General features: G+C 38.2%; 13 protein-coding genes across 13 annotated transcripts, besides 1 other annotated feature; 6 read left to right on the top strand and 7 right to left on the bottom strand.

Annotated features, from left to right (window-relative positions):
• Positions 1-18: 18 nt before the first annotated feature.
• Positions 19-4,758, top strand: PEP1 (type I sorting receptor; the record flags this gene model as incomplete). The annotated part of the gene is made up of 1 exon (NM_001178257.1): positions 19-4,758. The coding sequence occupies one exon, from the start codon at positions 19-21 to the stop codon at positions 4,756-4,758; it is 4,740 nt and encodes a 1,579-aa protein (NP_009536.1).
• A 369-nt stretch (positions 4,759-5,127) lies between these two features.
• POP8 (ribonuclease P) lies at positions 5,128-5,604 on the top strand (the record flags this gene model as incomplete). Its single annotated transcript, NM_001178258.1, has 2 exons — positions 5,128-5,174; positions 5,250-5,604. 2 exons carry the CDS (start codon positions 5,128-5,130, stop codon positions 5,602-5,604), a joined length of 402 nt encoding a protein of 133 aa, NP_009535.1.
• Positions 5,605-5,686: 82 nt separating this feature from the next.
• APN2 (DNA-(apurinic or apyrimidinic site) lyase APN2) lies at positions 5,687-7,249 on the bottom strand (the record flags this gene model as incomplete). Its single annotated transcript, NM_001178259.1, has 1 exon — positions 5,687-7,249. One exon carries the CDS (start codon positions 7,247-7,249, stop codon positions 5,687-5,689), a length of 1,563 nt encoding a protein of 520 aa, NP_009534.1.
• Positions 7,250-7,476: 227 nt separating this feature from the next.
• Positions 7,477-9,201, bottom strand: RFT1 (glycolipid translocation protein; the record flags this gene model as incomplete). Its single annotated transcript, NM_001178260.1, has 1 exon — positions 7,477-9,201. The coding sequence occupies one exon, from the start codon at positions 9,199-9,201 to the stop codon at positions 7,477-7,479; it is 1,725 nt and encodes a 574-aa protein (NP_009533.1).
• A 306-nt stretch (positions 9,202-9,507) lies between these two features.
• On the top strand, positions 9,508-9,942 carry HAP3 (Hap3p; the record flags this gene model as incomplete). The annotated part of the gene is made up of 1 exon (NM_001178261.1): positions 9,508-9,942. One exon carries the CDS (start codon positions 9,508-9,510, stop codon positions 9,940-9,942), a length of 435 nt encoding a protein of 144 aa, NP_009532.1.
• Positions 9,943-10,326: 384 nt separating this feature from the next.
• On the top strand, positions 10,327-13,728 carry PIM1 (ATP-dependent Lon protease PIM1; the record flags this gene model as incomplete). Its single annotated transcript, NM_001178262.1, has 1 exon — positions 10,327-13,728. The coding sequence occupies one exon, from the start codon at positions 10,327-10,329 to the stop codon at positions 13,726-13,728; it is 3,402 nt and encodes a 1,133-aa protein (NP_009531.1).
• A 347-nt stretch (positions 13,729-14,075) lies between these two features.
• MCM2 (MCM DNA helicase complex subunit MCM2) lies at positions 14,076-16,682 on the top strand (the record flags this gene model as incomplete). Its single annotated transcript, NM_001178263.1, has 1 exon — positions 14,076-16,682. One exon carries the CDS (start codon positions 14,076-14,078, stop codon positions 16,680-16,682), a length of 2,607 nt encoding a protein of 868 aa, NP_009530.1.
• A 331-nt stretch (positions 16,683-17,013) lies between these two features.
• NCL1 (tRNA (cytosine-C5-)-methyltransferase) lies at positions 17,014-19,068 on the bottom strand (the record flags this gene model as incomplete). The annotated part of the gene is made up of 1 exon (NM_001178264.1): positions 17,014-19,068. One exon carries the CDS (start codon positions 19,066-19,068, stop codon positions 17,014-17,016), a length of 2,055 nt encoding a protein of 684 aa, NP_009529.1.
• Positions 19,069-19,683: 615 nt separating this feature from the next.
• On the bottom strand, positions 19,684-20,121 carry RRN10 (Rrn10p; the record flags this gene model as incomplete). The annotated part of the gene is made up of 1 exon (NM_001178265.1): positions 19,684-20,121. One exon carries the CDS (start codon positions 20,119-20,121, stop codon positions 19,684-19,686), a length of 438 nt encoding a protein of 145 aa, NP_009528.1.
• A 442-nt stretch (positions 20,122-20,563) lies between these two features.
• On the bottom strand, positions 20,564-20,979 carry LSM2 (Sm-like protein LSM2; the record flags this gene model as incomplete). The annotated part of the gene is made up of 2 exons (NM_001178266.1): positions 20,564-20,797; positions 20,926-20,979. The coding sequence occupies 2 exons, from the start codon at positions 20,977-20,979 to the stop codon at positions 20,564-20,566; spliced, it is 288 nt and encodes a 95-aa protein (NP_009527.1).
• A 343-nt stretch (positions 20,980-21,322) lies between these two features.
• Positions 21,323-21,429: an origin of replication (ARS207; Autonomously Replicating Sequence).
• Positions 21,430-22,225: 796 nt separating this feature from the next.
• On the bottom strand, positions 22,226-23,179 carry RPL19B (60S ribosomal protein eL19 RPL19B; the record flags this gene model as incomplete). The annotated part of the gene is made up of 2 exons (NM_001178267.1): positions 22,226-22,793; positions 23,178-23,179. Coding segments are annotated over 2 exons (570 nt in total).
• Positions 23,180-23,763: 584 nt separating this feature from the next.
• On the top strand, positions 23,764-24,084 carry YBL028C (uncharacterized protein; the record flags this gene model as incomplete). The annotated part of the gene is made up of 1 exon (NM_001178268.1): positions 23,764-24,084. One exon carries the CDS (start codon positions 23,764-23,766, stop codon positions 24,082-24,084), a length of 321 nt encoding a protein of 106 aa, NP_009525.1.
• Positions 24,085-24,337: 253 nt separating this feature from the next.
• YBL029W (uncharacterized protein) lies at positions 24,338-25,468 on the bottom strand (the record flags this gene model as incomplete). The annotated part of the gene is made up of 1 exon (NM_001178269.1): positions 24,338-25,468. The coding sequence occupies one exon, from the start codon at positions 25,466-25,468 to the stop codon at positions 24,338-24,340; it is 1,131 nt and encodes a 376-aa protein (NP_009524.1).
• Positions 25,469-25,474: the final 6 nt, after the last annotated feature.

Here is a 25,474-nt window from a genome sequence, read left to right as displayed (position 1 = left end):
CAGTAGTCATCACACGTTATGATATTACTTCATTTTGTCTATTCTCTTTGGGCCTTACTTCTCATTCCTTTAACTAATGCCGAAGAATTCACCCCCAAAGTGACAAAGACTATCGCGCAAGATTCATTTGATATATTAAGCTTTGATGATTCCAACACTTTAATTAGAAAACAAGACACCTCCGTTACTATAAGCTTTGACGATGGTGAAACATGGGAAAAAGTTGAAGGCATTGAAGGCGAAATCACTTGGATATACATCGACCCCTTCAATAGACATGACAGAGCCGTTGCAACGGCAATGAATGGGTCGTACCTTTATATAACCAATGATCAAGGTAAGTCATGGGAGCGTATAACGCTACCTGACTCCGGAGAAAGTATTTCACCTCGTGAATGCTATATAGAAACCCATCCCTTGAATAAGAACTATTTTCTTGCAAAGTGCAACTATTGTGAGAAAACAGAAGTAAACAATGACAATGAAGAGAATTCGGGGGACGAAGAGGGACAATTTGAAATATTTAATATTACACGTTGCACAGACAAGGTTTTTGCAAGTAATGATGGTGGAAAATCCTTTTCTGAGATCAAGTCTTCTCTAGAAAGGAACGAAAATAGTCCTATCAGCATTTCTGATTGTGGCTTTGCCAAGACCAGCAAAGATTCTGACCTTGAAAGTAGTGATACCTCAATAATCTGTCTTTTTCAAAATATGCAGCTTATTATGGATGAGTTTAGTTCTCCTTACACCGAAAGTAAATTGGTCCTAACTACGGACTGGGGCAAATCACTAAAAGAATTTGACCAATTTAAAGATAAGGTCGTCAATGGTTACAGGATATTGAAATCTCACATGGTTGTCTTAACCCAGGGCGACAGATATAATGATATGTCTTCCATGGATGTGTGGGTATCAAATGATCTGTCAAACTTTAAAATGGCTTACATGCCTACTCAGTTAAGGCATTCTATGCAAGGAGAAATATATGAGGACGCTATGGGAAGAATTATCTTGCCCATGAGTAGGGAAAGAAGTGATCAAGAGGAGGATAAGGGCATCGTGTCTGAAATTTTAATTTCCGACTCACAAGGGTTAAAATTTTCCCCCATCCCATGGACCGCAAATGAGGTGTTTGGTTATATTAATTTTTATCAACCTACTTACTTGAAAGGAACGATGATTGCCTCACTTTACCCTCTATCTAGGCGTCGTAACCGTAAAGGAAAAGCCAAAGGAGTAAAGAGTAAGGGGGTAACCAAAATATCTGTTGATAATGGCCTCACATGGACAATGTTAAAAGTTGTTGATCCAGATAACGCAGACTCATTCGACTGTGATATTACTGATTTTGAGAATTGTTCGCTTCAAAATATGTTTTACACACGGGAGGGTTCCACTCCAACCGCCGGAATTCTAATGACAACAGGTATTGTTGGCGATGGTAGTGTCTTCGACTGGGGAGATCAAAGAACCTTTATTTCTAGGGATGGTGGCTTAACATGGAAACTCGCCTTTGATTTTCCTTGTTTATACGCTGTTGGTGATTACGGAAATGTTATTGTGGCTATACCGTATAATGCGGATGAAGACGACGATCCTCAATCCGAATTTTATTACTCTTTAGACCAAGGTAAAACTTGGACCGAATATCAGCTAGAAACTACTATCTACCCAAATGAAGTAATGAATACAACGCCCGACGGATCTGGAGCTAAATTTATTCTAAATGGGTTTACTTTGGCGCATATGGATGGTACAACGAATTTCATCTATGCAATTGATTTTTCAACAGCCTTTAATGATAAGACATGCGAAGAAAATGATTTCGAGGATTGGAATTTAGCTGAGGGGAAGTGTGTCAATGGAGTCAAGTACAAGATCAGAAGAAGAAAACAGGACGCTCAGTGCTTGGTGAAGAAAGTTTTTGAAGACTTACAATTATTTGAGACTGCTTGTGACAAGTGTACCGAGGCTGATTACGAATGCGCGTTTGAATTTGTTAGGGACGCGACCGGGAAATGCGTACCAGACTACAACCTAATCGTTCTCTCTGACGTATGTGATAAGACAAAGAAAAAAACTGTGCCTGTAAAACCATTGCAACTAGTTAAAGGTGATAAATGTAAAAAACCAATGACAGTCAAATCAGTGGATATTTCGTGTGAGGGAGTTCCAAAGAAGGGAACGAATGATAAAGAAATAGTGGTTACAGAAAACAAATTTGATTTCAAGATTCAATTCTATCAATACTTTGACACAGTCACCGACGAATCCCTCCTCATGATCAATTCAAGAGGAGAAGCTTATATATCTCATGATGGTGGACAAACAATAAAAAGGTTCGACAGTAATGGTGAAACAATTATTGAAGTTGTGTTTAATCCATACTACAATTCTTCAGCTTATCTGTTTGGTTCCAAAGGTAGCATTTTCTCTACCCATGATAGGGGATACTCTTTTATGACTGCTAAATTGCCCGAGGCTAGGCAGTTAGGTATGCCATTAGACTTTAACGCTAAGGCACAGGATACATTTATCTATTATGGTGGTAAGAATTGTGAGTCAATCTTAAGTCCGGAATGTCATGCGGTAGCATACCTGACCAATGATGGGGGCGAAACGTTTACGGAAATGCTTGATAATGCAATTCATTGTGAGTTTGCGGGCTCACTTTTCAAATATCCGTCAAATGAGGATATGGTTATGTGTCAAGTGAAGGAAAAGTCTTCGCAGACAAGAAGCTTAGTTTCTTCTACTGATTTTTTCCAGGATGATAAAAATACCGTCTTTGAAAATATTATCGGCTACTTATCCACTGGTGGCTATATCATCGTTGCTGTTCCTCATGAGAACAACGAATTGAGAGCATACGTAACTATCGATGGTACTGAGTTTGCCGAGGCAAAATTCCCATATGATGAAGATGTTGGGAAGCAAGAGGCATTCACTATATTAGAGTCTGAGAAAGGATCGATATTCTTACATTTAGCAACAAACTTAGTACCAGGACGCGATTTTGGCAATCTTTTGAAATCCAACTCAAATGGTACTTCTTTTGTCACGTTGGAGCATGCCGTTAATAGAAACACATTCGGCTATGTTGACTTTGAAAAAATTCAAGGTCTCGAAGGCATTATTCTCACCAACATCGTTTCAAATAGTGACAAGGTCGCCGAGAATAAAGAAGACAAACAATTGAAGACGAAGATCACCTTTAATGAAGGTTCAGATTGGAACTTTTTGAAACCTCCGAAGAGGGATTCAGAAGGAAAAAAGTTTTCTTGCAGCTCCAAATCACTGGATGAGTGTTCATTGCACTTACATGGCTATACTGAACGTAAGGATATTAGAGATACATATTCTTCCGGTTCTGCATTAGGAATGATGTTCGGCGTTGGCAACGTTGGTCCTAACCTTTTACCATATAAAGAATGTTCCACCTTCTTCACCACCGATGGTGGCGAAACGTGGGCTGAAGTTAAGAAGACTCCTCACCAATGGGAATACGGTGACCACGGTGGGATTTTAGTTTTAGTTCCTGAAAACTCAGAAACTGATTCTATTTCCTATTCTACCGATTTTGGTAAAACATGGAAAGATTATAAATTCTGCGCTGATAAGGTTTTAGTAAAGGATATAACCACTGTTCCCAGGGATTCTGCTTTGAGATTTTTGCTGTTTGGAGAGGCAGCAGATATTGGAGGCAGCTCATTTAGAACGTACACAATTGATTTTAGAAACATCTTCGAAAGACAATGTGATTTCGACATCACTGGTAAGGAAAGCGCAGATTATAAATACTCTCCTCTGGGTTCCAAAAGCAATTGCCTATTTGGTCACCAAACCGAGTTTTTACGTAAAACCGATGAAAATTGTTTTATTGGGAATATTCCACTTTCTGAATTTTCAAGAAATATCAAAAACTGTTCTTGTACAAGACAAGATTTCGAGTGTGATTACAACTTTTACAAAGCTAACGATGGTACTTGTAAATTAGTCAAAGGACTAAGCCCAGCAAATGCTGCAGACGTTTGTAAAAAAGAGCCAGATTTAATCGAATATTTTGAATCGTCAGGCTACAGAAAGATCCCTCTATCAACCTGTGAGGGTGGCCTGAAATTGGATGCTCCCTCATCACCACATGCTTGCCCAGGAAAAGAAAAAGAATTCAAGGAAAAGTACTCAGTAAGTGCCGGTCCCTTTGCATTTATTTTCATTTCAATTCTTTTAATAATTTTCTTTGCCGCATGGTTTGTATATGACAGAGGTATCAGAAGAAATGGGGGATTTGCAAGGTTTGGAGAAATTAGGCTAGGTGACGATGGTTTAATAGAAAACAATAATACTGACAGAGTTGTCAATAACATTGTGAAATCAGGATTTTACGTTTTCTCAAATATCGGGTCTCTTTTACAGCACACAAAAACTAATATAGCGCATGCTATCTCCAAAATTAGAGGAAGGTTTGGAAACAGAACAGGTCCAAGCTACTCATCCCTGATCCATGATCAATTTTTGGATGAAGCAGATGACCTGCTTGCTGGCCACGATGAAGACGCCAATGACTTATCCAGTTTCATGGATCAGGGTAGTAATTTTGAAATCGAAGAAGATGATGTTCCAACACTTGAAGAAGAGCATACATCATATACAGATCAACCTACGACCACCGATGTTCCAGATACATTACCAGAAGGAAATGAGGAAAACATCGACAGGCCTGATTCTACAGCGCCATCTAACGAAAACCAGTAGAGAGATTACTTTACATAGAGTAGATAATTCCATATACTTTTCATAAACAAAAACGAGCAGATCCTTTAGACAGAATATCAAGTTCTTTCACAAGCCAAAGAAACTTGGCATGATCAGTACTGGTGCAATTCAAATAACTGCAAGTACTGAATCTCCATCTTCAAAGCAGAACCGTAATAATGCGTACAAGGAAGCGGGTGGGATATATCATATGTTACGGGAAAGTGGTTGTTTGACTGAAGATCATCGAGAACGTCATAACTTCAATACATAAGTCATCGCGTAATTTTACAAGCTTTACTGTTCAGCTTTATAGGATAATCAGAATAAGAAAAGGCAGATAAATAGTTTGATAAATGGCCAGTTGTGATGGGGAAAAAGACTTTTAGAGAATGGCAATATTTCAAGTTATCAATGTATGTATATTTTTGACTTTTTGAGTCTCAACTACCGAAGAGAAATAAACTACTAACGTACTTTAATATTTATAGTACTTCATTCGATCAAGATGTGGACGATGCACATGCTATTGATCAAATGACATGGAGGCAATGGTTAAATAACGCATTGAAACGTAGTTATGGTATTTTTGGTGAAGGTGTAGAATATTCATTCCTGCATGTTGACGATAAGCTGGCTTACATCAGAGTAAATCATGCGGATAAAGATACATTTTCTTCGTCCATCAGTACATACATATCTACTGATGAACTCGTCGGTTCACCATTAACAGTGTCAATTCTACAAGAATCTTCCAGTTTGAGACTTCTGGAGGTTACTGACGATGACCGCCTATGGCTGAAAAAAGTAATGGAAGAAGAAGAACAAGACTGTAAATGTATATAGAATATCAGTTTATTATTTAAAAAAACTTGGGCATAGAAGAAAGTGTTTTATTCTCCCAAAATATCAGCTGACGTTTTCATATTTAAACCCACTGAAAAAACCCACAAGATGATTCTGTATTATTTGAATCACCCCGAGATCTCTTGCAAATCCAGAACTTTCTACCTGGATTGGCCGAAGTTTTCGATGTTTTCAGCATGGATTCCTCCCCATGCCTGCACAGGGGAGGCTTTCCAAAGACATCCTTGAAATTCAACTTTGGCGTGGAGATTCTTTTTTTAGCTTGCTGTGGAATTTCAGAGGATTCTTTAATCCTGTCATCTTTTTCTCCATTTACCTTCTGGAAAAATGAGTCGAGCGATTTGTTTTTGATGTTGCTGTTTTTTTTGGTATTCATGACTTTTGATACACAATATTTTTGTTTATTAGATTCTTTATTCGTATCCTTTTTGGCAAACATCTCTAAAACATTATGGTTTCTTAAATTATATTTGTACCTTGCTTCGAATTTTGGTATGGGAACTTGTGTCGTACCAGGTTCAATTCTGTCGTCCAGTATATCTAAATCAGAATACACAGGACAATGGTCAGAGCCCAATATATCCGGAAGAATGTCAGCTGCTTTTATGCATCGTTCAAGCTTTAAGGACACTAGGATAAAATCTATCCGTGAGCCATAATTCGAAGGTCTTAAATTTTTTAACATATTCCAGACTGTATACATTTTAAGTCGATTTCTTGTTTGAATTAGCCTCGTAGTGTCTATCAGTATCCCCCTTTTACTCGCGTCTGGTAAAAGTGAATCAGCCAATATTTGATTAAATATCCTCCGATGTGGCGTGTCCGGATTGATAATAAATTGGATTGCTTTATCCCTATATTGTGCTTCTAACTTTGTTCCACCCATGGGATCTGTTATTGGAATTGAGAATTGTTCTAATGTATCGGCACTGTCTATAAGATCCCGGCAAACATTTACGTCGCCCATTAGCACAATCTTCTTCCCAATTTTGTCCAAATTCCGAACTCTTCTTAATAAAACTTTCAAGAACCTTAATCTAAACATCTCACCCTCCTCCGATGAGTTCGAATTTGCGGGACAATATACACTGATAATAACTATTCCACATGCCAGTTCAACCATAACACATCTGCCTTCTGAATCTAGTTCCAGTGCACTTTTCTCATCTAAATCGGGATCTAAAGAATCGTAACCACCAATTCCTTGATTTACGTCGTTTCTATAGGAGATTGCTGAATGCTTACCATTTTTTATTGTCAAGTAACCCGTTATACCTTCTTCTGCCTTAACGACTTGTAATGCATGGTATAGTGGGTGGTTCTTTTCCGGAATTCTAATCCAGCAGCCAACGCCAGAATATCCCTTTCTGGTTTGAGGGATAGAAATAAAAGAATAAAAACCATCAACTCTCCCCCACTTAGAGATAGACAATTTTTCCGTCTTGAGCTCTTGGAATGTTATTATGTCTGCTCGAAAAAAGTCGAAAACAGATCTAAGGGATTGATTCATTTGAGAAAATGGTTGATAATGAAAAAAGGTTCTTATACCATTGACATTGAAAGTTAAAAATCGTATTGTGTTCTCTGACTTTCCATCCAGTAACGTGTTTTCGCTTGATGACATAGTGTCCTGACAAGGAAAGGGATTTTCTTTACGGTGAAATAGCTTCTCTCTTGGTTGCCTATCTTTTATTGGGTAATTTTTCAGCACTTTCACATCATATAGTACATACAAACTAACTTTCTGAAGGACTAATAAATAAAAAAAAATGAATGCTTTTTGATAATATACTCACTATATGTTATTTAAGCGCATATTATGTGTCGCCTAAGTTATATAAGAATTTTTGTTTATACATCTTTAGAATTGGAAACCGCCCTCTTGTTAATAAAAGATTGTATGGTTTGGCGCTCCTTGACCAAAATTAACGCTAACAATCCCATTGCGAATAATACGTTAACAACAAATTGTTGTAAATTTTTAACGTACCCAATAAACCACCAGTCAAGTAGACAGATCGTTGAGCCAGCAATAATAACTGTTTTGAAATCCTTAAAATTGAAGAAAAAAGAGGAATCTGTAAACAGTTCCCTATGAAATTTATTCAAGAAAACTCCACAATACAATATTCTCAACACCATGTTAATGATGTTACTCAATATCAAGCCTTCGATTGATAGTTTGAGTTTTTCAATAAGAAGCCAGGAATTGAGCAGGAAAATACCAGAAAAGGCCATCATAAAATATGAATGTTTCAAAATTTGGTCACCAGTGGCTACACTCTGGAAAAAAGCTTCAAAAATACCATTAAGCGATAAAAATGGGATGTAAAAGCAGTAGACTCTTATAGTGTCCAAAACGGAAGTAGTGGACCATTTCGAGCCAATCAAGAACTGCAATAAAAAGGATGAATTGGCAGGCCCAAATACAATGATCATTAACGATAAGTATATGTAAAACCTTGTTAAATTCACCAGGACTTCAATAGATAGTTTTAAATTTTTAGGGTTATGCGAGGATAATAAACGGGCCAAAAATAACCGCAGAGATTCTTCGATCGGCGCAAATAATAATCTTGTTAGTAGCGATCCATAGTTCGACAATAGAGCGTAAATGCCTTGTTCTTCCACAGTACATAAAGAATTGATAATCAACTTATCACCCTCTGTCAACAAATGCTTAAAACATAGTTGAAAATAAACTTTTTTGAAGTGCTGTAAAATGTCGTTTTGGAAAAAATAAGATGTGCTCTTTGGGTAGCCTTTCTTCAATTCGTTATTTTCACGCGTTTTTATCTTCGTTAGCCTGGTACTGAACAATTTCTTTGGTTTGAAATTCTTGAGATAGTCCCAGTAGTAACATGCTAGCAGGGTGATCGAATGTGCTAACTTTCCCAAGGCAAATGCCAATATGGCGATGCCTTCTTTGTCAATGTCCGATGTGACAACCCCCATTGGGTAGCGGGATTGCTGAACGGCATAAACAACTATAAAATTGACAATACATCCTGTAGTCACCGCGATGCTTTCAAATCTTGACCTTGCGGCATAGTTCAACATAAACTGGTTGACGATGAAGAATGGCTCGCTTAACAGCTCCACGATGATACTCAGCCAGATAAGAAAAATCGACCACCTGAAGAATGGAAGAGTGATGAAATACGCGTTGATGTTTCTGTACTGCCAGGCGATAAGACCAATGGACAGTGGAAACCCGATCCAAAACGGAATGTAAGCAAAATTGACTGCGGTTTGCAAAACTTTAGACTTGTAATGAGTTTCCTGGTACTCCTCCTCGTCGTCATCATCGATTATTCCATTACCGGAGTCTGAGATTCTCAACGTCGACAGACGAATCGCATCTCTGCTAAAAAATAACACTGTGCCCTGTATAAATTCTAGAAAGGCCGTGATACCGAAAATTCTGGGCGACAGAAACCTGATCAACAAATTATTTAGTATGAACGTTACCAGTTTGGTGAAAAGTTGGCCCATCATGAGGAAGGTAGCTCCTGTTGTGGACCTTTCCAAGATCTGCTCACTAGTAGAGGGCAATTGTGAGTTTTTTTTCGCCATTTTTTCTTTTCCTTCACTGACAAAAGCAGAATCAACTTCAAATCACCCTATCTGTGGCCCTTTACTGCTACTAATACGCATTGTCTTCTCCAGGCTGCGATTACTGCAAACCTTCTGCCAAAATATAGCACAATAGAAGTACCATATTACGTTCGATGCCACGACAATATCGCGCTACGTGCGTTTTTTGGTCCGCTCTTTCAGACTAAGTAAAAAAAGAGCTGCGAATAGTAGCTTTCCGCCAATCAAACTCAAGAGCAGGACTAAGCTAGATAGTAACACAAGTGGCACAAACCTCTCGAGAATATGAATACCAACGAGTCCGAACATGTTAGCACAAGCCCAGAGGATACTCAGGAGAACGGTGGAAACGCTAGCTCCAGCGGCAGTTTGCAGCAAATTTCCACGCTAAGAGAGCAGGACAGATGGCTACCCATCAACAATGTAGCGCGACTCATGAAGAATACTCTCCCACCGAGTGCTAAGGTATCGAAAGATGCGAAAGAGTGCATGCAGGAGTGTGTCAGTGAGCTCATTTCTTTTGTGACTAGCGAGGCCAGCGATCGATGCGCTGCTGACAAAAGAAAGACGATAAACGGGGAAGACATTCTCATATCATTGCACGCCTTAGGATTCGAGAACTATGCAGAGGTGTTGAAAATCTACTTGGCTAAATACAGGCAACAACAGGCGCTGAAGAATCAACTAATGTATGAGCAGGACGACGAAGAGGTGCCTTGAGAAGACAAAACCAGGTGGTAGATCGCAAAAGTTGCTAGCTGTCAGGATGGAATAGCACGGGGCTATTTCCTGCTGGTCGTTGGTTCTCGTGTAATTAATGAATGTAACGATATAGATAATATTTTATTGTTAGTGTGTAATGTATTCAATGTAATGTATGGGTGCTTTGTAAAGGGTGTATGATGTTTGCCACCGGAAGGAAATAAGTCAGACGAAGTCTTTTAGCCATGCTTTTGCATTGGTATTGCAGCAACGACAAGCTGATACGGTTACTAGGACACCTAAAACCTGATAATACAGTGTGCATTTGCAGCTGTTTCAAAGTTTAGTTGTTTTTTCTTTTGGTTTTCGAGGTGCTTGAACGAAAAGATTTGCAAATAGAGCATGCTAAGAACAAGAACCACAAAGACCCTTAGCACAGTGGCGAGGACCACAAGAGCTATCCAATATTACCGATCTATCGCTAAGACTGCTGCAGTTTCTCAAAGAAGGTTCGCATCGACCTTGACCGTGCGTGACGTAGAGAATATCAAACCTAGCCATATTATTAAGAGTCCAACATGGCAAGAGTTCCAGCATCAATTGAAGGATCCAAGGTACATGGAACACTTTGCACAACTTGATGCACAGTTTGCTCGGCATTTCATGGCTACAAACAGCGGCAAAAGTATTCTGGCGAAAGATGATAGTACATCTCAGAAAAAGGATGAAGATGTCAAGATAGTACCTGATGAAAAAGATACAGACAATGATGTTGAGCCCACGCGAGATGATGAAATTGTTAATAAGGACCAAGAAGGTGAAGCTTCGAAAAACTCCAGAAGCTCCGCTTCTGGAGGTGGACAGTCATCATCCAGTCGATCGGATTCTGGAGATGGAAGTTCGAAACAAAAGCCTCCAAAGGATGTACCAGAAGTATACCCGCAAATGCTAGCATTACCAATAGCCAGACGGCCCTTATTTCCAGGGTTCTACAAGGCGGTTGTGATATCGGACGAAAGAGTTATGAAGGCAATCAAGGAAATGTTAGACCGCCAGCAACCCTACATTGGCGCTTTCATGTTGAAGAACTCGGAAGAAGATACTGATGTAATCACAGATAAAAATGATGTATACGATGTTGGTGTTCTGGCTCAAATAACTAGCGCTTTCCCGAGTAAAGACGAAAAGACGGGCACTGAAACAATGACTGCTCTTTTATATCCTCACAGGAGAATAAAAATTGATGAATTATTTCCACCAAACGAGGAAAAGGAAAAATCAAAAGAACAAGCAAAGGATACGGATACTGAAACGACCGTCGTTGAAGACGCTAACAACCCAGAAGACCAAGAAAGCACCAGCCCTGCTACGCCTAAGTTGGAGGATATTGTGGTGGAGAGGATACCAGACTCAGAATTGCAACATCATAAGAGAGTAGAAGCCACTGAAGAAGAGTCTGAAGAATTAGACGATATTCAAGAAGGTGAGGACATTAACCCCACAGAATTCTTAAAAAATTATAATGTTTCCCTTGTCAATGTGTTGAATTTAGAAGATGAACCGTTTGATAGAAAGTCACCCGTTATTAATGCGCTAACATCAGAAATATTGAAGGTATTTAAAGAAATTTCTCAATTGAACACGATGTTCAGAGAACAAATTGCAACTTTTTCTGCTTCAATTCAATCTGCGACCACGAACATTTTTGAGGAACCAGCTAGATTGGCAGATTTTGCCGCTGCTGTTTCTGCCGGCGAAGAAGACGAATTACAAGACATACTGTCATCTTTAAACATTGAGCACAGACTAGAAAAGTCGCTACTAGTCCTTAAGAAAGAATTGATGAATGCCGAATTACAGAACAAAATCTCCAAAGATGTAGAGACAAAGATTCAAAAGAGACAAAGAGAATACTATTTGATGGAACAATTAAAGGGCATCAAAAGAGAATTAGGTATTGACGACGGCCGTGACAAATTGATTGACACTTATAAAGAAAGAATCAAGTCATTAAAATTGCCTGATAGCGTTCAAAAAATTTTCGATGATGAGATAACTAAATTAAGTACCTTGGAGACTTCTATGTCCGAATTTGGCGTTATCAGAAACTATTTGGATTGGTTAACATCGATCCCATGGGGAAAACATTCCAAAGAACAGTATTCCATTCCGAGAGCAAAGAAAATTTTAGATGAAGATCATTATGGTATGGTAGATGTCAAGGATCGTATCTTGGAGTTTATTGCCGTCGGTAAACTATTGGGTAAAGTCGATGGTAAAATCATATGTTTCGTAGGACCCCCAGGTGTTGGTAAAACGTCCATAGGTAAATCTATCGCTAGAGCTCTTAACAGGAAATTCTTCCGATTTTCTGTAGGCGGTATGACGGACGTGGCAGAAATAAAAGGTCATAGGAGAACGTATATTGGTGCCTTACCTGGCAGAGTAGTTCAAGCATTAAAGAAGTGCCAAACTCAAAATCCTTTGATTTTGATAGATGAAATCGATAAGATTGGACACGGCGGCATACACGGCGATCCGTCCGCGGCATTGTTAGAAGTATTGGACCCTGAACAAAACAACAGCTTCTTGGATAACTACTTGGATATTCCTATTGACTTATCAAAAGTGCTTTTCGTTTGCACTGCTAACTCTTTGGAAACTATTCCAAGACCTTTACTGGATCGTATGGAAGTCATTGAGTTGACAGGATATGTTGCTGAAGACAAGGTTAAGATTGCCGAGCAGTATTTAGTTCCAAGTGCCAAGAAAAGCGCTGGTCTAGAAAACTCTCATGTTGATATGACAGAAGATGCAATAACAGCGTTAATGAAGTACTACTGTAGAGAAAGTGGTGTAAGGAATTTGAAAAAACACATCGAGAAAATATACCGTAAAGCAGCCCTACAAGTGGTAAAGAAGTTGAGTATTGAAGATTCCCCAACGTCATCAGCCGACAGCAAGCCTAAAGAAAGCGTTTCTTCCGAAGAAAAGGCGGAAAATAACGCCAAAAGCTCATCGGAGAAGACTAAGGACAATAATTCGGAAAAGACAAGCGATGACATTGAAGCCTTAAAGACCTCTGAAAAGATCAATGTTTCCATATCCCAGAAAAACCTAAAAGATTACGTTGGGCCTCCAGTCTACACTACAGACCGGTTATACGAAACAACTCCACCAGGGGTAGTTATGGGGTTGGCGTGGACTAATATGGGAGGTTGCTCACTTTATGTAGAATCTGTCCTTGAACAACCTTTACACAACTGCAAGCATCCAACATTTGAAAGGACCGGGCAACTGGGAGATGTTATGAAGGAATCATCAAGGCTTGCTTATTCATTCGCCAAGATGTATTTAGCACAAAAATTCCCTGAGAACAGATTTTTTGAAAAGGCGTCTATCCACTTGCATTGTCCTGAAGGTGCTACCCCTAAAGATGGTCCATCTGCAGGTGTCACTATGGCCACTTCCTTCCTTTCCCTAGCATTGAATAAGTCGATTGACCCAACGGTTGCGATGACCGGTGAATTGACACTTACCGGTAAAGTTTTACGTATCGGTGGGTTGAGAGAAAAAGCTGTGGCCGCTAAAAGATCTGGTGCCAAGACTATTATTTTCCCTAAAGATAACTTAAATGATTGGGAGGAACTTCCAGACAATGTAAAGGAAGGGTTGGAACCTTTAGCTGCTGATTGGTATAATGATATATTCCAAAAATTATTCAAGGATGTGAATACGAAAGAAGGTAATTCAGTATGGAAGGCTGAATTTGAGATTTTGGATGCTAAAAAGGAAAAGGACTAACTTTTCATCTAAATGGATTAAATACCTGTTTAAACATTCTGTAAATATTTAAACATAAACATCAATTTTATTACACAATACTAAATTCTTTCTTTTCTTCGTGAAGTATGTATGTGGGAAACCCAAGATGGCGGAATCGCGTGTAATATTATTTATCATATGCCTTTTTTAGGAAATCTAATTACTTACCGAAGAAAATAGGACAACGAAAAATTTCGAGAAACGAAACCAGAAAGTAAATGGTGAATATCCTATAATCTACACATTTTGGTACAGTTTACTTAATAATACTCCACACACCTCTTTGCCTCTTTTCTAAGAAGTATAACACAACTACAATATAAGTGATGTCTGATAATAGAAGACGTAGACGTGAGGAAGATGATTCGGACTCAGAAAATGAGCTACCGCCATCCTCACCTCAGCAACATTTTAGAGGGGGGATGAACCCAGTTTCATCACCTATTGGTTCTCCAGATATGATTAACCCTGAAGGTGACGATAATGAAGTTGACGATGTACCAGATATTGATGAAGTTGAAGAACAAATGAACGAAGTAGATTTGATGGACGATAATATGTATGAGGATTATGCGGCTGATCATAATAGAGATAGATATGATCCAGATCAAGTTGACGACAGGGAACAACAAGAACTATCTTTAAGCGAACGTCGCCGCATTGATGCTCAACTAAATGAAAGAGATAGGCTATTGAGAAATGTTGCCTACATAGATGACGAGGACGAAGAACAAGAAGGTGCAGCGCAACTTGATGAAATGGGCCTTCCTGTGCAAAGACGAAGAAGGAGAAGGCAGTATGAGGACTTAGAGAATAGTGATGACGATCTATTGAGTGACATGGACATTGACCCATTAAGAGAAGAACTTACTTTAGAATCTCTGAGTAACGTTAAGGCTAACAGTTACTCGGAATGGATAACACAACCTAATGTCTCAAGAACTATTGCCAGAGAGTTAAAATCATTCCTGCTGGAATATACAGATGAAACGGGTCGTTCTGTATATGGTGCACGTATTAGAACATTAGGTGAAATGAATTCTGAATCTTTGGAGGTTAATTATAGACACTTAGCGGAGTCCAAAGCCATCCTGGCACTATTTTTAGCTAAATGTCCAGAAGAAATGTTGAAAATATTCGATCTCGTGGCTATGGAGGCAACAGAATTGCATTACCCAGATTATGCCCGTATTCACTCCGAAATTCACGTAAGAATCTCTGATTTTCCAACAATATACAGTTTACGTGAATTGCGTGAGTCTAATTTGTCCTCTCTAGTACGCGTCACTGGGGTGGTGACAAGAAGAACAGGAGTCTTCCCTCAATTAAAATATGTCAAATTCAATTGTTTGAAATGTGGCTCCATTTTGGGCCCATTTTTTCAAGATTCTAATGAAGAAATTAGAATCTCATTCTGTACAAACTGCAAATCAAAAGGTCCCTTTAGAGTCAATGGAGAAAAAACTGTGTACCGAAATTATCAAAGGGTTACGCTCCAGGAAGCTCCCGGAACCGTTCCTCCAGGCCGTCTACCAAGACATAGAGAAGTCATTTTGTTGGCGGATTTGGTAGATGTATCCAAGCCAGGTGAAGAGGTAGAAGTTACCGGCATCTACAAAAATAACTACGATGGTAACTTGAATGCAAAGAACGGATTCCCCGTTTTTGCAACAATTATCGAGGCAAATTCTATAAAAAGAAGAGAGGGCAATACAGCTAACGAAGGCGAAGAAGGGTTGGATGTTTTCAGTTGGACTGAAGAAGAAGAACGTGAATTTAGAAAGATTTCTAGGGATCGTGGTATAATTGATAAAATTATATCATCGATGGCACCGTCTATCTATGGTCATAGAGATATTAAAACTGCAGTCGCGTGCTCATTATTTGGAGGTGTTCCAAAAAACGTCAATGGAAAACATTCTATTCGTGGTGATATCAATGTGTTATTATTAGGTGATCCAGGTACTGCCAAATCTCAAATCTTAAAATACGTCGAGAAAACAGCGCATAGAGCGGTCTTTGCAACTGGTCAGGGTGCTTCGGCTGTCGGTCTGACAGCATCCGTCAGAAAAGATCCTATTACTAAAGAATGGACCTTAGAAGGGGGGGCGCTAGTATTGGCTGATAAGGGTGTTTGTTTAATTGATGAATTCGATAAGATGAACGATCAGGATCGTACATCTATTCATGAGGCTATGGAACAGCAAAGTATTTCCATTTCCAAGGCCGGTATTGTTACTACATTACAAGCGCGCTGCTCAATTATTGCTGCGGCAAATCCTAATGGTGGTAGATATAATTCAACCTTGCCTTTAGCTCAGAATGTTAGTTTGACCGAGCCTATTCTGTCTAGATTTGATATTTTATGTGTTGTCAGAGACCTTGTTGATGAAGAGGCAGACGAAAGATTGGCCACATTTGTTGTCGATTCTCATGTAAGATCTCATCCAGAAAACGATGAAGATCGAGAAGGCGAAGAGCTTAAAAATAATGGCGAATCGGCGATAGAACAAGGAGAAGATGAAATAAATGAGCAGCTTAATGCAAGGCAAAGAAGACTTCAAAGACAAAGGAAGAAGGAGGAAGAGATCTCGCCTATTCCACAGGAATTATTGATGAAATATATTCACTATGCGAGGACAAAAATATACCCTAAATTGCATCAGATGGATATGGATAAGGTTAGCAGGGTATATGCGGATTTGAGAAGAGAAAGTATTTCTACAGGTTCGTTTCCAATCACAGTTCGTCATTTAGAATCTATTCTAAGAATTGCAGAATCTTTTGCTAAAATGAGATTATCTGAATTTGTGTCTTCTTATGATTTGGATAGAGCTATCAAAGTTGTAGTTGATTCCTTTGTTGATGCCCAAAAAGTCAGTGTTCGCCGCCAACTCCGCAGGTCTTTCGCAATTTATACCTTGGGTCACTAAAACTTTGTTATTCCTACGAATATCTGGATATGAAGATAAAAAATTCTCTGTCTCAATCCATGTATTGGCAATCCTATTTTCAATATACAAGTTTCCTTTATTTTTTGTATAATTTTTATACACTGTATCTTTAATTTCAATTCAACTAAATACTCAAGATCTAGTCAAAAGTGCATTATTTACTATCCAAAAAAAAAAAAAAAAATGAAGTAAAAAAGAAGTAACAAGACCGAATAAAAAAGGCTCATTACTGAAGTATTATATTCTTATTTTTGCCTTTTAATAATATACATTTACTTTACAGTGGAGGGGATAAGAAACATGATAACTATCAATTAGCAGCGCTAGGAGCTTCAGTAGAGGTTCCGGTAGTAGTTTCTGCGGGAGATTCAGTCGTTTCTTTTTCTTTTTCTTTTTCTTCAGCGCTTGGAGTAGCCTTGGCATTCGCATCAATACCAAAGATCCTATATAATAGCTCATGAGTATCTTCTTTACAAACCATCAAATTGATACACTTGTTGCCTTTCCACACAGGCAAGAATAAGTTTTCTTTGGCAGGGTCATTTCTTGACACATCAATAAAGGCGCAACCAGAGCTTAATTTTGTCATCTTTTCAACAAAATCATTATCGATGTTCTTCGAACGAATGTCGTCAAAGTTAGGGAAAGATTCGATTAACAAGTGTTTTAACATCTCTAAATTAGCTTCAACAATTCTATTAGATTTCATATGGTGTTTCATTATTGGCAATGATTCACTTTGGATTCTCCATGAACATTCGATATCACTTCTTTGAGAGACAAACAATTTTACACCAGAATAAATAATCTTCAACCTATCGTCATTCGCTTGAATAACATCCTTCAATGCTGGACACACAGTGTAAACCACTCTTGTTGGTTCACCAGTGGCGTTACGCACTAAACAAGTGTTTCTGTCGAAAATATTATCGATGCCGTAGAAATCCCAACAAACTTTTAAAGCTTCGTGCTGTGGATCAACGAAAACAAAAGGCTCTTCGTTCGCGTCACGTGGTAGTCTTTCTTTCTTTTGGACTTCTTCTACCTTTATTTTCTTTGTTTGAGGTCCTTCAGACTCTAGAGCTGGGGTTTCAGAAGATAGTTTCTCTGTAGCCGCCTCAGTGCTATCTTCGACTTTTTCGAAAACAGTAATGAAAAATCCGCCTGTGTTTTGTTGGTGAGGATAAACCCTCATACAATTTTGTAAATTGAATTTCGATGCCTCTTCTTCAGATGGTGAAAAGAAACTATCTAGTGTACCTTCGTCTCCTTTGGTTTTCTCAGTCAAATTTCTGTCATAGACAGGCCATTTGGATACACCCTTGGATCTTATTAGGCCAGGAAGCTTATCATCACAGTTAACTAATCTAATCTTGTCACCCCACTTTCTTAACGCTTCGGCAACAACCGCTTCATTTTCAATAGGATTTAAAGAACAGGTTGAGTAAACCAATCTACCGTTGTTCTTTAGAAGATGCAAACCCCTGTTTAATATATTCAGCTGAACAGCATGCAAACCAAGACCTGCTTGTGTGTTCCAGTCTTTCCAAACATTAACATTTTTCCTCATGGTACCATCACCAGAACATGGAACGTCACACAGGATTCTGTCAAATTTTAAAACATCATTCTTGTTATTTGAGTTGCCATGTAATCTGATACGTGGGAAGAATTGGGCGTCATGGTTGACAACCATCAAGTTGGCACTGTTCAATCTCTTCAATTGGTGAACCAACATATGAGATCTTCTGGCATCGGCATCATTAGCTACAACGAAACCAGATGGTTCATCTGTATCCTTGTGCAAGGCTTCGATTAATTGAGCAGTTTTGGAGCCAGGAGCAGCACACATATCTAAAACAGTGTGATGAGGTTTTACTTCTAGAACGATTGGAGGAATCATTGAAACGGCTTCTTGTCTTGAGATATTACCAACGGCATTTTCAACAACTAAAAATCTCTGAGTTTTTGCGAATTGTTCATTCTTTCTAATAACCGTCTTAGGAACGTCCAATTGCCAAGCAAGATGGTCTGGATACCAAGGTAATTCTACAGGGGCCTTAATCTTCTCACCTTCAAACTCAACATTAGTCAAGTTTGGTAGATGTCTTTCTTTAAACAAATTCAGGACCTCACCGGCATGCTTTCTAGAACCTGTAATTCTAAAAGTTAGAGGAAGTGGAGCTTGACATGTCTTTTTAAATTCTTCCCATTGATCTTCTGGGAAAAGAGCTAAAGTCTTATAGTATTTTTCCCATTTTTCATTTTCCTTTACCAGTTCAGACCAGTTTTTTTGAGCTCTCGAGTCATCACGAGCACCAAAAGTCTTCTTGTTCCCTTTTTTGAAATTCTTTCTTCTAGCCATCCTTATAGTGTATTCTTCGGATTACAGTGTAGATAAAAGGAAGTGTTAGAACTAGTATAAGTAATATGTTTTTAACTATAGTAGGTGATTTGACGTCTTTGGAAGAACTCAGCGCTAAATTTTTCAAAGTGAAAAAAAGCTACAGAAGAGGACAAAAAAAAAGTACGTCATTTAATACGTAAGTGGGTACACTAAATGAGCGTAAGTGATACTATATTCTATAAGAAGTAATAAATACTGCTTTTGGCATAATTGAAATGCATCTACTTCTTCTCGCTAATTAAGTTTGAAAATTCAGTGCAAATTAATCTCTTCCAAAAGATATGCGCGCGGTTTCGTTACTTCAGCACCGCAAGGGATCAGCCGGACCTCTAGACTTGCCATAATTACTTCACTACTTCCTAATCGCTCACATATGTAACCCACGGTCTGCGAAATTGAAATACTGTACATACATACAGGGAATAACTCATGTTATGCTTCAGCACACGCATTAACTCAGAACCACATTTTGCGTGAAAAATGGAGATATTCTAACGTTCCTTCCTCGAGTAGATAATAGCCTACAAAAGCCTTCCATCCTCCCCAGCCGCAAAAGCCAGGTTTTTGCTACATTCAGATATTACCTGGCGCATGCCTATAATCAATATGTTTTGATATGAATTCGCATGGCCCCTTCCCGATTACCTTACTTTGCCTTCCCTGTTCTGTCTGGATGCTGGTTAGATAGTCTTTTACCCACTTTTCGATGAGTAAACCCAATGTTATAAGGCTTGTCTCATCAAAGGCGTTAATCAAATGAGGATACTTATTTAGACACAACTGCGTGGCGTAGTAGTGTACTACACGTAGGTCGATATCAGGAATGATATTACCTTCGAAAACTCCTTCGTTTCTATCTTTTTCCACGTCGGCATCTATCTCCTCCCTTGTTTTGAACGGTATAGGAACAGCATTATCTATTTTTTCTGCGAGTACTTCATCGGCGCTCACTACATGTGTTCCAAATTCCTTAATTATATTGCTGCAGGCTTCATATACATTTCTATCCATTTTCTTAGTGGGAGAGATTTAGGTTAACGTTCGAAATATAGTGCTTATGAATTTTTGTAGCGTGATATACTTCTTTAAAAACATTTACTTTTTTATTGGAGTGTTGATCTGCATTTCATGACATTCGCTTTTCCATCAAGCGCATTTAGTAAAACAAAACAAAACCTCATAATGAATTTCTTGGGATAAAATGGGGCAAAAAAAAAGAATTCCTCATCAGTCTACGTAGCTTACGCTCTGGCCAAAAAAATTTTGGATGACCACTTGACAGATATCACACCAAGTTATTTCTCCTAACGCTCGGAACCGGATAATTAATACAAACCGTTGAATCATCTTATGGCCTACATATATACATATACATATAATCTCAATATCCTAAAATGATACTCGTGTAAAAAACTAATGAGAAAAAATGCCATGAGGATAGACTGCATAATTCTTATTTTCTTTCAGTCATTACCTCCCTTCTGGTAGCGTCTTGTAGCAAATTCGTATCTACCATGTTCTTATTCAAGTAAACGTACCTGACTGTTGAACCTCTTATAAAAATATTCCTTACGGAACCCAAGTGTGGATATTTTTTTTCATCTGTGCATGATATGTTGTCTAGTTTCAGATTCAAAAATTGGTCAACTGATTGTAGTGTACCTTTTATTTCAATGTCGTTTTTTAACTGAGTGGAAACACAATAAACAGGGGTAAACAAACGTTAGTACTTGACTTTTTTCAAAAATTGATGTACGATACCCGTTAGTTTTCTTGTATCAAAGGGAATTCCGATGTAAATCATTATGAACATACCTCTACGACCACTTCTTGGTCAACTAAAGTCTTGAAAAAGGAGAAGAAAAGCATACTTGCTAGGGTGTTATCAGCGTGAGATATGTGTTCGAAAGTATTGTATTCTTTTATTGAATTCTGGATTTGTTTTCCTTATATGCCGTACTATAATTAAAGTTGCTCTGTTTTCGGTTTTATTTTTTTTGGTTCAAAACTTCCTCATTGCCTGGATTTGAAAAATGAACAACGACAATGATACAATTACAACAGCGGAAAAAAGTTTCCCGTACAAAGGATCCCTAAGTAGTTTCTTCCAACTAGTTAGGCCTCAGCCTCTATCCAAAGTAGCTATTTTTATCATTGCAGAAAACTGGTGTTTAAAACTTATTTAAAAGTAGCTTTTCTGCCGAGATGACAATATAGAGGAGAGAATAATCAGTTTTATATTTAGTGAACATATGGGCAATTCCAGTGAACGCTTAAAAGCTGGGCAAAGAAATATATAAATTTAAAGATATAATGACAAGATAGCTCAAAATAACCGGAGAGTAAAAAAAGAAATCGTAGCAAAGCACTTCGATGCTGTTTTTGGTCTTCATCAAATCTTTTCCTGCCACACAGTATTGTTTATGCCTATCTTTCTTAAAGGTACGATAAAAAGGTCACCTTTCGCTTTGATAGTGAAGCCGAACTTTTGCAAATCCAGAATAATTTTGCAAATCCAGAATAATTTTGCAGTAAAAGGATGTAGATAAGCTATCATAAACTGGTAGTGTATTAGTGAAAATTCTTGCCCCTGAAACAAGCAATACTAGTAATATCATACAATGCAGAGGGTGAGAATCGGCCAGTGGGTATACGACATGGAAGCGATACACAGGAGTGATAGTCATGAGTGTCCTAAGCGTACATGTGGCAACCAAACTCTCAATCCTGGCAGTATCATCAAAGAAATTCAGTACAAAAAATATCGTTACATCTTATTTCCCCCTATAGCAGCAAATCAATTCACTCCTGGGTGTTCTGAATATATACCAATTTTACACGATGCCATAAAGGACTAGACAAGCTACGTTGAAACAAGAACCCGCCTCCTTTCAGAACTCACTTACGGTACATTAGCGATGACTACGACTTCATTACTCTTTTTTTCAGAAAATTTTAATCAATATTCATTTATTCTACGAACAGTCTCCTTCACCTTAGTTTCTTTCTCTGCTCCTTTGAAACTATTATTGTATTTGGTACATTTTAGAGAAAATAAAACATATATAGAACAATGAGAAGGTACGTAATTTCTTAGCTAATTATTTGTAATCAATTAAGCGTCTTCCTTTAGCAAAGCGTCTCTCTTTTCAGCAACTCTTTGAGCTCTTCTGTCACGAGCAGCTCTGTTCTTCAATCTTCTAGCTTCAGCTTCTTCGTTCAAAGCCTTTTCACGTTGAGCATCAGCCTTAGCTTGAATAATGTGTTCAACCAAAGCTCTCTTGTGCTTGAAGGCGTTACCCTTGGATTCCTTGTACAAAACGTGGTACAAATGCTTGTCAATCTTACCAGCGTCACGGTACTTGGCCAATAATCTTCTCAAGACACGTAATCTTCTGATCCAGACGACTTGGGATGGTAAACGAGCTTCTCTAGTACCCTTTCTCTTACCGTAACCACTGTGACGACCTTCTCTCTTGGATTGAGCATGGGCTCTAGTTCTAGATTTAGAGTGGACAGTAACGGCCTTCTTGACGATGGTTCCGTTCTTGACCAATTTTCTAATGGCATTTCTAGAGTTGGCTTGGGCAATTTCAGAAGTTTCGTTTGGGTCTAACCAAACCTTTCTCTTACCAACACCGACAACAGAAGCGGCAAGTCTCTTTTGAGTACGCAAGTTAGCCCTGTGAAAAAAAGTTTTTGCAGATTTATTTGCATATTGATGTTAGTAAAGTTGCTTCATTTTTAAAATCCTGAAACCTAACAGTAAAGAGCATATTCGCAAAGGTTAATGAATTACTTTATCTATCAATCGAATTAACGCTTGCAGGAACAGACACGTACCATTGCTGCGATAATTCTATAGTTTGTAATAAACGCGGCAATTCGTACAAGCTTGAAATTTATCTGAGGTTCTTCTATGGATGTTGCTACCAACTATGCGACCACCGGATGCTGTATCCTCAATTTTTTTCCTTATCTATTTCTCTCCAAAGGATGACATTCATAACATATTTAAAGATAAATCTTGTGAAAGGTTCAAAATTTAGTATCACTGTTAAACATACATTTTCCTCTAATTTATTGGTGACTTTTTATTCGATTTGGTGAAAAGATCTATCAAGTAGCACTAGCGTATAAATGTACTATTAGTATCCCGATGTAGATACAGTAATCTCCCGAGGAGTATAACAAGCTACCGATGTGGAATGTGTAGAAAGAAGGGCCAGTCCCACCAGGCCTGCCCAATTCCCATAGCGATGAGAACGTAGGCGAGAGGTTAGACGGTATTGCCACTCCCTCCCAGTGGGACGAACATTCCGTAAGCTCATTACTAAGCTCGGCTCTCTGGTTTGTTCTACGGAGGGATGCAGCCTTACAACTCAAGAATTGAAAGTATTCGCAAAAAAACTTTTTCCGTTTTCCAAGAGGTACTGGTGAAAAATATGTCTGGGTTTTAAAACACTGTCCTTATACGCAATATTCATCCAGTTCCACTTTTTTTTTTTTTTTTGGATAGCGAGAGACAGAGCGATGAGGCTCTACGAAAAATTTTCGTACTAGGTATTAGTAAAACATTCTGATATATTGACACTGATGACAAACCAAGAGTTCAGCATATAAAATAAGTTAAAACTTACTAGAACAAGAATCATGGCCAAATCATTACGTGCTAGCAGTCATCTAAATGCTAAATCTGTCAAAAGACGTGGCGTTTTCCAAAAAGCAGTAGATGCACGTGAACAAAGAATATCCGATAAACTAAAGGAAGACTTACTAAAGCAAAAATTAGAAGATCTAAAAAAGAAAGAAGAGCAAGGAATTGACATGGATGTCGACGAGAAAAAATCCAATGAAGAAGCTCCCAGAAAAAAAATCAGCACCTCTGGTTGGAGAGACGGTAGACATCACACTTATAAAAAGGCTAAGCTGATGAAACAATCTAAGAAAAAAACTTCTTTCACCAGATTCTGATAAAATGAAGGTAATAAGAACTTGATAGGAGCTAGGTTGTAAAATTTTTAATTATGTACCATACTAAAATTCCGACGTTATTTTTATTCTTCACCGTGCTTTATCTCTTCCTAGACAATTTAAGAGTTGAAAGGACAACAGAGGGTGATGATATGAAAACCGGTTCACTTTTATATATTTGTCTTTTATGTGAGTAAGTGTGTTCTATATATGGATGAAATATATAATGCATTTTTTTTTTTGGGTAATAAAATTAGGTTGTTCTTTTACGTTCCTTAAGCTTCATTCTCCTCTCTCTTCTTAACCTACTCTGCATCATGTAGTAGGTGCCTCGTCTAATTATTGTTTCCAGTATGGACTGGTTGTATTCGGGGTACTTTACCTTTACTCGTTCGTGCAGTTGATTGATTAACTTTGTCCTATATTCTTTTGTAGTATCCCTAATCCACGTTTTGTAACCTAGCGGGTAATTTAATTCATTCTGGAAAATACCCAATATAAAGCGTTCTCTTTTTAAAGCTTCTTCGGGGGATTCTAAATTAAGCACTTTGGCTAAACCTTCGGCGGATAATCTCGAGTCGGAAATTTTCTTAGACTCTGAGGAAGAGGGTGAAGAATGTGTGTAGGAATCATGACAGGGCTTCCTCTTCCTGCTGGAAGAGACCGTTGACTCCGAAGACGAAGATGAGGATGAAAAAGACGAAGGGGCAGGATCCTGCTCGATGGCGTTTATCGTGAAATCGGGATAGTTTAATTGATTATTTAGATTTTCTAGCGTCAGTTCTTGCGTTAGGGGCATAGTATCCTTTTCAAACGAATTAGGATCGGCAAATATGTCACTGCTTTCGCTGGTATTAGAAATTATTGCTTCCCCATGTTTCAAAGAGGACGACGATGGTGGTGGCGGAGAAGGCGAATTCGATAGGGATAACGAAAACTTTGCAGGTGGCAGACTCGAAACTAATGACGAAGGCGTTGATATATCCTTTCTGTAAATGTCTTTACAATTTACGGCAAATTGCGGTTCGTTGAGAGTAGAAGGGTAATCGAGTAAAAAGGCCATCTGACTGATGTCATTACCGAGTAGATTATTATTATTATGATTATTATTATTATTTTTATTATTATTACTATTATTATTACTATTACTATTATTAATGCTATTGTTTTTAGCAGTTGTAGTAGCCAGCTTATCGTTATAAGACAGTAAAAAGTTGGAGTACGTTAAATTTTCGTCACCATAAGCATTAACGTTGATGTCATTGTTATTAATGGGGAGAAAGGGCGAATTAACATCACAATTTAAAGGTGCGAATGATTCCAAGTTGTAATTTATATTTTCATTTTCGTAAAAAGAGTCGAATTCGGGGATATTGGCGCACATTAGCTT

Source organism: Saccharomyces cerevisiae, chromosome II, assembly GCF_000146045.2.
Source record: "Saccharomyces cerevisiae S288C chromosome II, complete sequence".
Classification (NCBI taxonomy): domain Eukaryota; kingdom Fungi; phylum Ascomycota; class Saccharomycetes; order Saccharomycetales; family Saccharomycetaceae; genus Saccharomyces; species Saccharomyces cerevisiae.
This window is presented reverse-complemented; position numbering and strand designations above follow the sequence as displayed.